The 13,087-nt window shown below is 43.9% G+C and overlaps 1 protein-coding gene across 3 annotated transcripts in view; it reads right to left on the reverse strand.

The window, feature by feature from the left end:
- Positions 1-13,087, reverse strand: part of PITPNC1 (phosphatidylinositol transfer protein cytoplasmic 1) — a 248,986-nt gene that overhangs the window by 12,764 nt on the left and 223,135 nt on the right. For all 3 annotated transcript variants that reach the window (XM_019637713.1, XM_019637715.1, XM_019637714.1), the window contains exons 7-8: positions 10,380-10,535; positions 6,777-6,840 (exon numbers count right to left, since the gene is read on the reverse strand). In XM_019637713.1, coding sequence (XP_019493258.1) covers positions 6,777-6,840; positions 10,380-10,535 — 220 coding nt within the window. The remainder of the gene's footprint in view (positions 1-6,776; positions 6,841-10,379; positions 10,536-13,087) is intronic.

Consider the following 13,087-nt stretch of genomic DNA (forward strand, 5'->3'; position numbering starts at 1 on the left):
TTCCCCTTCCCCCAATTCCCCAGTGCTGTTCCCATCTCCCAAATCCCCAATAAAAATCTTAAAAAAAAAAAAAGAGAATATTGGAACTAGTGCGGTATTGCTTCCAAGAAAGGTACATCCTATTATCTTTGACAAAGACACTGGGCTATCAGAGGTGGACTGACAGAAGCAGCATTGAGAAGGAAGTGTTGGGGGGTATACTAAGTGCCTTCCCCATTGCACTTCAGTGGAATAAGATTTCCTTTCTTTACTCTCTTGCTAGGCCATTGTTTTCCTTCTCTTTCTCACCCTCCTTCAGATGAGGGCAGAGCAGATCCTGGTCTCCTATCCCCGCATGTGGAGGTCACAGTGAATAGAGCCTGAGTAGAACCTTCTCCTCTGCCAGACGACTGGGCTGAGACCGGAACCTCCTCCTCTACCAGCTTCATCAAAGGAGCTCTGGACTAGGGGATTCGTTAAGTGAGGAATCTTCTTCGACTTCCTAAACCATGAACTAAAGACACTCATGAAAGAGCAAATATATCCCCAACTTATGAGTCTGGTTGGGTCCACTTTAAGTGTTGTCTACTTTTTAAATTGTTAAAAAAATAAAATCTGGGTTTTAAATATTATTGTTGAATCACTCAAGTAATGCATGAATTATGCCCCACAGAAATAATTCAAATAGTACTGGATATATAAGGAAAAGAGTTTAACTCCTTTTAACCTCCCCCACTAATCCTATTCCTTCTGAAGATTAGTGATATTGAGTTTGAGGCACAGGCTGCCAGGTTTTTTCCTATGAATTCACATGTATGTTACCACGCACAATCTCATTTATTTGTACACTATGGAATCAGTACTACACATATACACACTATAAATATTGTTCTGGCTTGCTTTGCCCAGTAATGGAAAATGTACATAGTTCCATGCCAGTACATAAGAACTACTTTATTCTTTTTAACTGTTGCACACAATATTCACAGTATGAGTGTATCATAACTTACTTGACCATATTCCTATTAATGGACATTTACACTAAGACCGATTTTTAGCTTTTTTCAACAACACTACACTGAATAGCTTTGTACTGATATTCATGAGGACATGTGCAGTATTCCTCAAGGAAAATTTCTAGAAGTAGAACTGCTGGGTCATAGGTTATTTGTATTTATCATTTTTATAAAAACCATTAATTTGTTCTTCTACCTATCCAAAACTGAATATTGTTACTCTCTTCAATTTTTGCTATCAGATGGGAAAACGTATCTTCCTGCTGTTTCCATTACATTTCTTGTGATTAGTTGTGAAGTTACTAGCCACTGGTATTTCTTTTCCTATTTACCTATTCATGTACTTTACCTTTTTTCTATTGAGTTGTTGGATTTTTGATTTATAGGACCTCTTTATATATTATAGATAGTAATCCTCTGTTGGCTCCATATATCGCAAGTATCTTCTCCCTAGTCTTTCAACTTTGTGGTGGCAATTGTCTTCCAATCCTTCTAGCTTTAAAGAAGGCAGGCTGATTTCACAGGAAGTGGAGGCAAGATCATATATTTTAAAGCCTTTTGGGATAGAAGTCAGTTGGACATACAGAGAAACTACAAATGCCAAGGAATAGAACATCTGCAAGCAAGAATTTTATTACACTATACTGCACAGTTGCAGCAGCTAAAAATTTTTTTTTTTTTAAAGATTTTTATTGGGGAATTGGGGGGATGGGAACAGTGCTGGGGGATTGGGGGAAGGGGAACAGACAAGTTGCTGTCATTTTGTTCTTCAATCTAGTTGTGGAGGACGTTGCTTCACTTGCCCAAGTTGGCACCATCACTGCGCTCTTCCAGGGCGAGGCAGATCAGTCGCCGGCTTCTGGACGGCCGCTCACTGCGGCTGCTGGCCGCTCACGCTGGCTGCTGGCCACACACGGTAGCCCATGGCAACCCACTGCCACAGGGGCTGCAGCCTACGCCGTCGCCAGCGACTCATGGCAGCCCAGCTCCAGGTTGAGCTGTTGTTCAGCATCTTAGCTGTGGAGGGCAGTGTCACTGGCCCTCATATGTGGGATCCGAACCGGGGCCCTCTGGCATCCCAAGCGAGTTCTTAACCATTGCGCCACTCGGCCGGCCCTAAAAATTTTTAAAAAGTCTTATAACTCTACTTCAATAACCTGTTGGATGGCACATTATGTTTTATTTTCTCTCCACTTCCAGGCTCCTCGGTCTAAATAGAAGTAATTTTTTTTCTCACATTAAGTCAAAATGGAAGACTTGAACAAGTGGCTGGGCTGGGGTTGTGGGGAGGCTCCAGCAAAATGGTGGCTATCCTTTGGGTAGTACATTTTTTAACTTTTAAAAATGATTATACATCCAATACCTGCTTGTTATAAAGAGCTTAGGGAGACTCCACCTTTTTGTATTGAAAGCAGCCAATCCTCAAGGCTTAGTACATACTCTTTCCATGTAATTCAGACCACTGAGATCCAGAAATAATTTACTGTGATATTTTCCTACAGTTTTTTTTTTTTTAAAGATTTTATTGGGGAATTGGGGAAGTGGAACAGACAAGTTGCTGTCCTTTTGTTCTTCAGTCTAGTTGTGGAGGACGTCGCTTCACTGGCCCATGTTGATATTATCATTGCACTCTTTCCGGGTGAGGCAGATCGGTAGCCGGCCATTGGATGGCCACTCATGGCAGCTCAAGAAAGCTCATGCCCGCTGCCAGCCAGCCCCACTGCAGCCTATGCCGTTGCTGGCGAGTCACGGCAGCCCAGCTCCAGGTTGAGCTACTGTTCACCATCTTAGCTGTTGAGGGCGCAGCGTCACTGGTCCTCATGTGGGATCCGAACTGGGGCCCTCCTGCTCAGAGCTGGTGTTCCAAGTCAACTCCTAACTAACACGCCACTCGGCCGGCCCCCTACAGTTCTTAATTTGGGGAAATGGAGGGGGTCATAGACCCCTTTGAAAATCTGATGGAAAGTTATGGGTTCTCTCTCCAGAGAAATGAACGCAAGCACACATATAAAATTCTGCCTAAGATCCACGGCACTCATGTTCTTATTTCAGGAAACCTGAGGCCGTTGGAAAATGCTAGCTTGGTGAGCTCAACCGCTAACGCTAGTCCCTAAGTAGGCTTGTTTCTCCACCTTGAGCTTGCTTCACTCATTGTTAGGCCTGCCCTAGGGACCCCAGGATGACTTCTAAGTCATTTTCATGGGGTAGTTTCATCTATACCAGCCAGAGCTACCCCCCATACTTTTTTTGGAAGGGTCAGGATTTCAAAGACCTACATGAATTCTACTCAATCACAGCCTCCCTCTGGGAATCCCATGTTCTGCTCTCAAAATACTGTCAGACTGTGAAGCAAAACCATGATTTTGTGAAGCTGGGCTGCCTATTTTTATCCACCTCCCCTCTCCCGCCATCTTCGGAAATGTGTTGCTATTGCTTCTCTGATTAGCATTCCAGTCATGCAGGGGAGACCCAGGCTCATGGACAAAGACCAATCAAGGCTTTGAAAGACAAACTCAGCTCCTCCAACAGTGGAAATGGTTACACTTTACCATGAACATGAACCGAGTAACATCTGTTTAGGGAAATAGTTATGTGACAGCAAAATGCCAAAACTCAGAAAAGATACAAAATTAAAATCCTTGGGTAAGAAAAGATCTCCATCATCTACAATGTCCCTTTCTTTGGGGGACTCTTACCTAAGCACCGGAGGTGGTGGGTCTGTTTAGGGAGAAAAACATCCAGGGCTGCCATTGTGTAAGGGGGTACAGTTTGTGCACGGTAGGGACACACAAGCCCGGGAGGTGAATGGGGCTCAAATTCAGCCTAAGCCAGAAGTATCTGCTGAGTCTGCCTAGAAGGGGCACTTTTTTCAAATTCTCAGAAGGCAGCAGTGTTTGGCAATTGGCCCTAAAGACACCTACTATTCTTTAGTCAAAGCTGTTTACACTGAATTAAACTGTCCTTCCTAGCCCCCTAATCTGGTTTATAACCCATGCTGTAAGCCAGAAGGCCTTAAACTTGCATCAGAATCATTGGGGGCGGAGGGGGGGGGCTTGTTAAAACACACAGTGCGGGCCCGTAACCCAGAGTATCTGACTCAGTAGGTTTGGGATGGGGCCCGAGAATCTAAATTTCCGGCAAGTAACCAGGGGATGCTGATGTTGCTGGTCCAGGGACTTCACTTTGAGAACCAGGCTGTAAGCGACTGGCAAGAGCTGTTGTTGTTTTTTCCCCCAAACATTGGACCTTTTCCATATTTACTAACAAGGGCCTCAGTGAACCTAAAATAAGGTGCTCAAAACTGAAGGGCTATCCTGGTAGACATTTGGCTCCGGCAACACCCATTTACCTGAAAGGCCCACAGTCCTCAGCGTGACTTGGACTAAGGGGCTGGGCTGAGAAGACACTCTGTGGGCAGGCCCCGTTTCGGTTTATTTGATTTGAGTGTCTGCATCTGTGGAATGAAGGAGCCACTGTTTTCCTGGCAAGCAGCTCGGCTGGGGGATGATGCCAGCGGTAATTTACATGAAATGGATGTGGTGGTTCTCAGCCCCCTTGCTGAGTGAAAAGGCTGCTTGTTTTGCTGGGGGCTAGGACTGTGTATATAGGGGGTGGGGACCTTCTCTGGGGAGTACAAGGCACCCTGACGATCTGTATCCACTAAACCACATGCTGTTTTTCTGCACTCAGATACAGAAAAGGCTTTTTGTCAACAGGCTCCTTGAGTTGTTTCCGTCTCCACCTAACCCATCCAAAGTAAATAGGTGGGTGTTCTCCTCTGAAAGGTCTTTAGAACTGGAGACCTGTTAGGTGCCTTTGAAGCATTATTCTAGCTTCGGGCCTCTGTAATAGTCTGAGATTTTTCTTTCTTTCTTTTTTTTTTTTGGACTAGAAGTCTCTTCCTTGCCCCCCAGGCTTGTTGAGATAAAGAACAGGCCCCCATCCTCTCTATCCTTGCAGTTCACTTATTAGATACCCATCTATAGTTTTTTCACCTTTCTATATCATGCCTCTACGCAAACCCTTTTTTTCTTATTAACAGGTTTACAGTGTTTTGTTCTCTTAATGAGAACCCAGCTACCCTCTTTGATGCTGCATTTTCTAAAAAGCCCTCTCTGGCATTCTGACACCAGAGAGAAATCTACGAAAGTGCTCCGTGTCTTCTTGGTCCTCAAAATGGCAGATTTTTGGCCCTCCAGGTCCCTGTTCACTTGCCAAATTTCTAATGAGTTTGAGCCTGTTATTTATTTTATTTTATTTTATTTTAGCTGAGCCATCCTGCCACCTGTTGGCAGCTCAGCGGCAAACTCAGCTCGGGCCAGGCATCGAACCGCTGTTGCTCAGAGCTCGCACTCTTGCGTGAGCTCTTAACCAACTGAGCCCCTCTGCTGGCCCGAGCCTGTTATTTTTTGAATATCCTTTTGATACTCTCTTAGTGACAATGGTAAGGAAACCATAAGCTTGAAGGAGTCCAAGCTGGGACAGACCAGTAGCTCTTAACTTCTTTGGGGGGGGTCTGTGCTCCCTCTAAGAATCTGAGGAAAGCTCCCCAGAAAAAAACAACCAGAAAAATTGGTTTCAGGGGAAGTAATCACCAGAGACTTTCCCTCCACGTGCCTCACAAAAGACAACCACACACAGACAAGTCTTAGGGAAACATCCCGACCGTGGGGTGAGCCAGCACACTTCCTGGGGGTGTGTGATAAGCGAGGACCATCTTTCAAAAGAATCTCTTCCAGAGGTTCGCATTTGGGCAAACCCAGGAAGATGCATTTGCTCTTCAGCAGATGCAGATCTAGGAAAACTGCAAAACATAAAAAAATGAAAAGCCCCACTGGACCATGGGTTTTCAAAGCGTGGCTCAGAAACAGCTAACAACACAAATCACCGTCGCTGTCTCGGCCCATTCAGTCCCATGTATCTTTTCACTTTAAATTCGCTACCTTCTGCTCAGAAGAGCAAGGGAATTCGTGGAACAAGGACCGAAAAGCACCCCAATACAATCTAGGTTACACTCAGAACCAATTCCGTGTGACTGCGGAAAAGGTCAAGGAGAAGGGCGTTTCGTGAGATAATCAGATTTAACCCAAGCCTCCAATTGGGTGTGCTTGTTTCTATTTCTAGTGAAGGACATGAGCCCCTGAGGACTGACCCTGGGAATGTGGAGGACTCAGGCAGACAAAACAATAGTGCTAAGGATCTGGGCAGGGGGATGAAGCAAACCCTGTTCTCATTGACTGGGAATGTGCAGAACTCGTGTAACTCTTCCAAAATCACGTAAGCCAAACCGAACCAAAACAAAAGGCCAGAGGAACAGTGTCCGGAGAAAGGGGGCACCTGTGCCCCCGCCCTTAAATTCTTGCAGAATCCTTATGTTTTTGGTAAGGGAGTGTTTCAAGTGATCTCTGAATCAAAGCATGGCTTTTACTTGATATAATGCTTCAGACAGCTTTGATCTTGAAGTCTGATACGAATTAGGATGAGGTTGAAACCCATCCAACAGAGAAGTATGGAGTCCCATGTCTCACATATGCAAGCATCAAGCATACTGGAGTCCAGCTTAGTCAATAACTAAGTACAGTAGTTATTTTCGACCAAGCTCCTATTGTTAGATCTCTCTTCATTATGTTCCCTGAACAGTGCTATTTATCCAATACAGGAAGCAGTAGCCCTGCCCCTGTTGTAGTCTTTCTAGGTAGCATTTGAAGCCAGATGGACCGAAAGCCCAAGTCAGCATATTATGAAGTTGTTCCACAAGTTATTTTGGGGAGGTTGACTTACCATACCACTCATCGACCCATGCAAAAGCCTGTCTATGTCCAATCAGCAGAATATCTCGGACCACCTGAAAGAGTGAAAGAAGGTGGTTGAAATAATACCATGTTTGATTAAAACGATCTGGAAATGAATAGATTGTTCCCAATTCTAGAAATTCTGACAGTTACAGAGGGCTCCATCCCTCTGTTCATACGTGATGACAATTATAAGCTCACATACGCAGACATTGTACTTGCTCACCCTCAGCCCTTTCCATGGCATGAATGTACTTGCTGTAAATTAATCCCCATCTTATCAGAAAGTCGGGCTGGAGGTGTGTATGAACCCATGACAAGTACTTGGCAGTCACACAGCAGTGACTAGGAAGGAATCTCTAGGCTAATCGCTTTAAGACTTTTCATTTGTTTACCTAAAACAGGTTCTATTTTTCATTTGTAAAAGGGTGTGTCTGTCTTACTGGTGTCAGGAGGTCATAAATGTCAGAGCTTTCCTGGGCAGCAGGTCACCGCTAAGTAAAGAGCACTTAACCCTCTTTCTTCTCTGATGAAATATTCTAAATATTGGTTATTTAACCAATGGAAGGTGTGGGATACAAGATAAGTAAACGCCTTTCTAGGCTTGACTTTCATGTAACAGAAGGGGGCAAATAAAACAAGTTTGGTCAACTATTACTAAAAGAGATGAACTGGCCGGCTGAGTGGCTCAGTTGGTTAAGAGCTCGCTCAAGAGTGTGAGCTCTGAGCAACAGCGGTTCGAGTCCTGGCCCGAGCTGAGCAGCNGCTGAGCTGCCAACAGGTAGCAGGATGGCTCAGCTAAAAAAAAAAAAAAAAAAAAAGAGATGAAATAAGAGACCCGAACTAGACTAGAACATAATGGGAATGATAAGCCTGACGGGAGACAAAAGGAATGAAATTGTTTCTGATGGTGACACATAGGGACAATAGCAAACTAAGAAAAATAATATATATAGTTTGTGAGTGTGTGTTACACTCTTCATGTGCTTTTATTTCATGGTATTCTTTTTTTGTCCTCCATAAATATGCCTTTTTACGTTTCTTGGATACGCACTCTTCCTCCAGCACTCCCTTCTTCCTGCCAAACAAATCCAGCAATCGTCAAAACCCTCTCATGGAAGGTTCAAGCATGTTTCAATAAACAGGGGATTTTCATTTGGTGAATTTGCAGAAGCAAGGGAAGCATTTACAGTGAAGTGTTTATTATGCCAGGACTCTGGGTATCTAGTGAGGCTGAAGAAGGAAATGTGTAATGAAAATAAGAAGCAACACGAAGCCATATACACTTGAGTGCTGAGTGTGCCAAATTCATGGAGATCCAAAGGACGGCATCGAGGCACCAGTAAATGTACTTTATTCCATTAAACACAGCACAGCTGTCTGCTGGAAAGAGGAATTCAGTGATGTGCTAATGGCTCGCTTTCGAACATTTTTTTCCCCCTTAACTGTGAATAGATTCTTAAAAAACAAAAGTGTTCAGAGAAAGGCACTTTCTCTTGAAACTCACGCAAATGCTAGCCTTGGATACTCATTAGCGATTCATGTGCCAGAGCAGGTGTATTTTGGGGGCGTTGGTAACACTTCATTATATTTGGAAATGGGCAATGGGAATGTCTCTTACTAGAGTGTAATTCTTACAGGTGTTTTAAAGAAAGAGAGTCTCAAAATTAGCCAAAGTCATCTGTGAGAAAAGGAACAAAGTGAGCGGTGTGGCAATCTAAATACGCTTTGTGAGGGGGCGAAATAACAAAATGCACTGGGGTGGCCCTGGTGAGAGATCATTTTGGGTTAAAAAAAAGATGGGACGGGGATGTTGTAGGAAGTCAAGGAAGGTAGAGCCCGAGATAGACACAGAGATGAAGCTGGAAAATATTAACTCTGGGAGCCTTGACTGTCTTCTTGCTTAATCAGGACACAGCAGGAAAACAGGAGGTCCCAGAACTTGACTTCCATGTCTCACTTGGCTCCCACCTCTGTTTGGGCAGAATGGGTCCTGGGGCTCAGCAGAAGACGGGCATGCTTCTCTGTCTCAAATTTGTTCCGGAGTCTGCTACTATCATGAGCCCAAATTCAGTCTACTCCTTGGGCCTAAAGTCAAGATTTGCACATTTTATTGTCAGTTGGCCTCCCAATTTTATTGCCAATTGCCCCCTGTAGACAAATCCATCTAAGTAACAAAAAGCTCGGTGCATGAAGGTTACATTCCAGTGCTCCCAAAAGAATTTCAGAAAACTTTTTTTTTTTTAAATCAGTTTTTATGTGGAAAAATAAACAGATATCCAGCCTATCTGGAATGCAGAGACAACTGGATAGTATTTATTTTTATGGAAACAGGAGGAGTTGCAAAGGGCAAATGCTCGACATGACATTTCCCATTTTTTTCCATGAGGACAGGAGTCATGTTAGAAACTCCTAAGAAACTTAAGTCATTATCAAGTGAATTCCTGCTACAAAATGAACATGTTTAGCCAAAGTCGGAACACAACTGAAATCTTTGTTTTGAGGATGTAAATAATTCTTTGATAACAGAATCATTATATGAGCAGAAATGCTGAAGTGTACCCTCTAATGGGAATACGGGGGTTACTTGTTCTAGTTCTTGGGGAGTCTTCTACCTTCTACCTTAAGTGTCTACATTTGCAGGGTCTTTGGAGTGAGAATCATCCTTGGGGGGCTGCACACACAGATCAGCCCCGTGCTTCTGCCTGGAACCAAGTGCCAAGTATAAGTACTCATGCCTGGAACTGGGTGCCAAAGGGAGAAGTGTGTTTTGAAAGCCCAATTTCCCAAATATACGAGGTCTGACAATTAAGTTCGCGAACTAGTTGTAATGATGTTGCTAAACTTTTTTTGATATCAGAGGGATTATTCATTATGAATTTGTACCAACTGGACAGTTCACCAAGTTTACTATTTGGAAGTGCTGAAAAGGCTGCGTGAAAAAGTTAGACGACCTAAACTTTTCACCAACAATTCATGGGTCTTGTATCATGACAATGCACCAGCTCACATGGCACTGTCTGTGAGGGAGTTTTTAGCCAGTAAACAAATAACTATACTGGAACACCTTCCCTACTCATCTGATGTGGCCCCCAATGACTTCTTTCTTTACCCAAAGATAAAGGAAATAGTGAAAGGAAGACATTTTGATGACATTCAGGTAATCAAGGGTAATACAACGACAGCTCTGATGGCCATTCCAGAAAAAGAGTTCCAAAATTGCTTTGAAGGGTGGACTAGGCACTGGTGTCAGTGCATAGCTTCCCAAGGGGAGTGTTTCGAAGATGACCACAGTGATATTCAGCAATGAAGTAGGTAGCACTTTTTCCAGGGTGAGTTCATGAACTTAATTGTCCAACTTCATACTCACCCAGTAGACCCAGAGGTAACAGAATAAGAGATGAAGTGTAAAATATCTATTGGTGGAATAAAACTAAACCCATAGGTAAAATGTTTTTCATGAAAACAGAGTGTTCTAGGTATAGTTACCTCATGCTGGCTCAGCACTTGTCTGTCATACCTCACGCACTCCAGCTTACAATAAAGACAGTTACTTTGTCCGCAGCTCAGGAGCTGCGGCTAGTTCACTTACCTTGTGTACAAATTGTTCCACTCTGGTCTGAAGCCCCCAGACCTCAAACTTCACGGTCACCAGCTTGTAAGAACACATGATGGGCTGGTGACTATCTCTCCAGCCTTCCCTTAACTGTCCCCGTCCTGTCTTCTCGGACTTGAAATGTTTAGGATCCTGGAAAAAATATATCAAAGAAATGGTAACTTAAAAGTTCAACCATCATTGATATGAAATCAGTGAACTGAATAAGTGAAGCTAAGTAAAGAAACAAGTCACCAAAGACCACATTGTATAATTCCACTTACATGAACTATCCAGATTAGGCAAATCTATGGAGAAAGAAAGTGGATTAGCAGCCTAACACTGGGGGAAGGGGATGACATAGGGAATGACTGCTATGGGAACAGGGTTTCTTTCTAGGGTGATAAAAATGTCTGAAATTAGATTTACGGTGATTGGCTCACGGCTCTGTAAATGTGCTAAAAACCATTAACTATACACTTTAAATGGGTGAACTCTATGGTATGTAAATGATGTATCAATAAAACCATGAAAAATACATAAATGCAACATAAAAAATGCCATATGCTACCTTAGTAGGATTTTTCAGGGTGTGCACTGGCTTTGGATTTGCTGATATTCCTGCATAAAGTAACATTACCAATAGTCATTATCCTAAGCACACTGGGGGCTCGATACAGAACTAGGATTCACAGTTCGCTCACCCTTGACCCAATTTCTTTGTCCTGAGGGGTATGGGAGGGCATCAGCTTTGTGCCTGGAAGGTGTGGTCTGTGTGTGGGTGCAGAGAACTTTCCTCCACTCAGAGAACAGACTAGACTCTACTCGGATGATCTCTGTTCCCCCACCTGCCTCCAGGATCCCTCCTCATTTGCATCAGTTGTAGGAAGATGGTGGGGCCCGGGGGCGGGGGGGCGGTTTAGAAACGGACCAAAGTAGGACAAATATATAATTAATGGAATATGAAATTGACAAAAGAAATTCTAGAAGGGGGGAGGGGAGAAGGAAAAGAAAACGTATCATCAGTATTCCCAAGGCATTATGTGCTTCTGTGACCTGAGGGGCTGGTGATCTTGAGTGTGGGTAGCATTTTTGAATCTTTGATACCACCTTGGTCATGTTGTATTTTTATCTCCTGAACCAACCCAGAAACTGCCACTGAAATTACATGCACAGCTCTGGAAAGATGACGATAATTTAATAACATGAAAAAGGCATAAGCATAGGGTCTGGCCCATACCAAGTACTCCACAAATATAAACCTTTATTGCACTTTCCAAGGCAGTCCATGAAGACTTTGAATGACATGTCCCATCTTACAGTTCAGGGCAGATAGCACCCTGGGATTGCTGGTAAACGATTTGACGTTTAGGGCTATGGGACTAATTCCTGCCTGCCCTGCGTTTCTATACCATATAGTGCCATTAAGAATAAAAAAAGACCAATAAACCAAGAGATGCATCACGAGGGAGACTATGGTAGATAATCTCCAAAGATGGCGACCATCAGTTCCTTCCCTCACTGTGCCATTATGCTGTTCCTCTCACCAAGAGGTGGAGGCTGTTCGCCCTACCCTTGAATTTAGACTGGCCTTGGCTTGGTTTAACCAATGCAATGTGGCAGAAGATACACTGTGTCAGTGCAGGTCCCTAAGGGGAGATTGAAACGAATCCTGCCACAATGTAAAAAGTCTAGTTTGATTACCCTGAGACCACCACGCTACCCCAGGTCAGCCATGGGGAGGACCACATGGAGAGATGCTTACCCATTGCCACTGAGAAGCCAGGCATGTGTGTGAAAAAGCCATTTTCGATATTTCAAACCAAGCATACTCGATGAGGAACAGAACACCTGCCCAGCTAAGCCCAGTCAAGATCTCAGAATTATGAGAAATCATGCACTGTGGTTGTTTTAAGCCATTAAACTCTGGGATGGATTGTTACTTAGTAAGAGCTAAAACAGATGTATCAAGCGAATCAATCACAAAACACGTGCAATAGCTGGATCACCAAAGAGGAAGAGGATGAATGCTACTTTGTCCTTTCACAGAACACACCAAAAGTTCACACAATAAGCCACATGCCTGAGCATTATCAACAAGGACATGTATAGCTGCCAAGCAGTTCCCGTTGAGTTAAAATACAGGAGAGCTGGAGCTGAATGGGGAAAGCTGGATTCCTTCCCCATGTGCCCTTGGACCTTCCCATAAGAGGCAAATGATGAGTATCATTATCAGCATGTTGGACAATTATCGTGAAGCTCAAAAGACACAGGTGTGGTTGACCAGAATATGCATAGGCAAACCCTCAGAAACCTGAGTGGAGGGGGTCCCAAGTGGGTTAGAAACTAGGTGAACAAAGAATAATCACAGACCCAAAAAGCAGAGGCAAGCAAGAGGGCAAAGCTCCTGACAACCCATATGTATACAAGACAAAGAACCCAGTGAACAGAGTGAGGTAGGCAGGCACCAGAGGTAGGAACATGAAATAAAAGCCAGGTCTGTGGCCCGACCTGCCTTCAAGCCTCTCAGATGCTGTGTAGCGCGCAGGAGAGAGGCCTGAACATGAAGAACCCTGGGCCAAATGGCTGCACCCCTCTCTTCCCTCCCAGGACACACTTCTCTGATTCATACGCTAGCCTCAGCTTGTTTCTTTGGCTGACCATGGCTGAATTTCAAATGATACCTATTCTAGAAAATTCATGTA

This window comes from Hipposideros armiger, unplaced genomic scaffold (assembly GCF_001890085.2).
Source record: "Hipposideros armiger isolate ML-2016 unplaced genomic scaffold, ASM189008v1 scaffold_34, whole genome shotgun sequence".
NCBI classification, from domain to species: domain Eukaryota; kingdom Metazoa; phylum Chordata; class Mammalia; order Chiroptera; family Hipposideridae; genus Hipposideros; species Hipposideros armiger.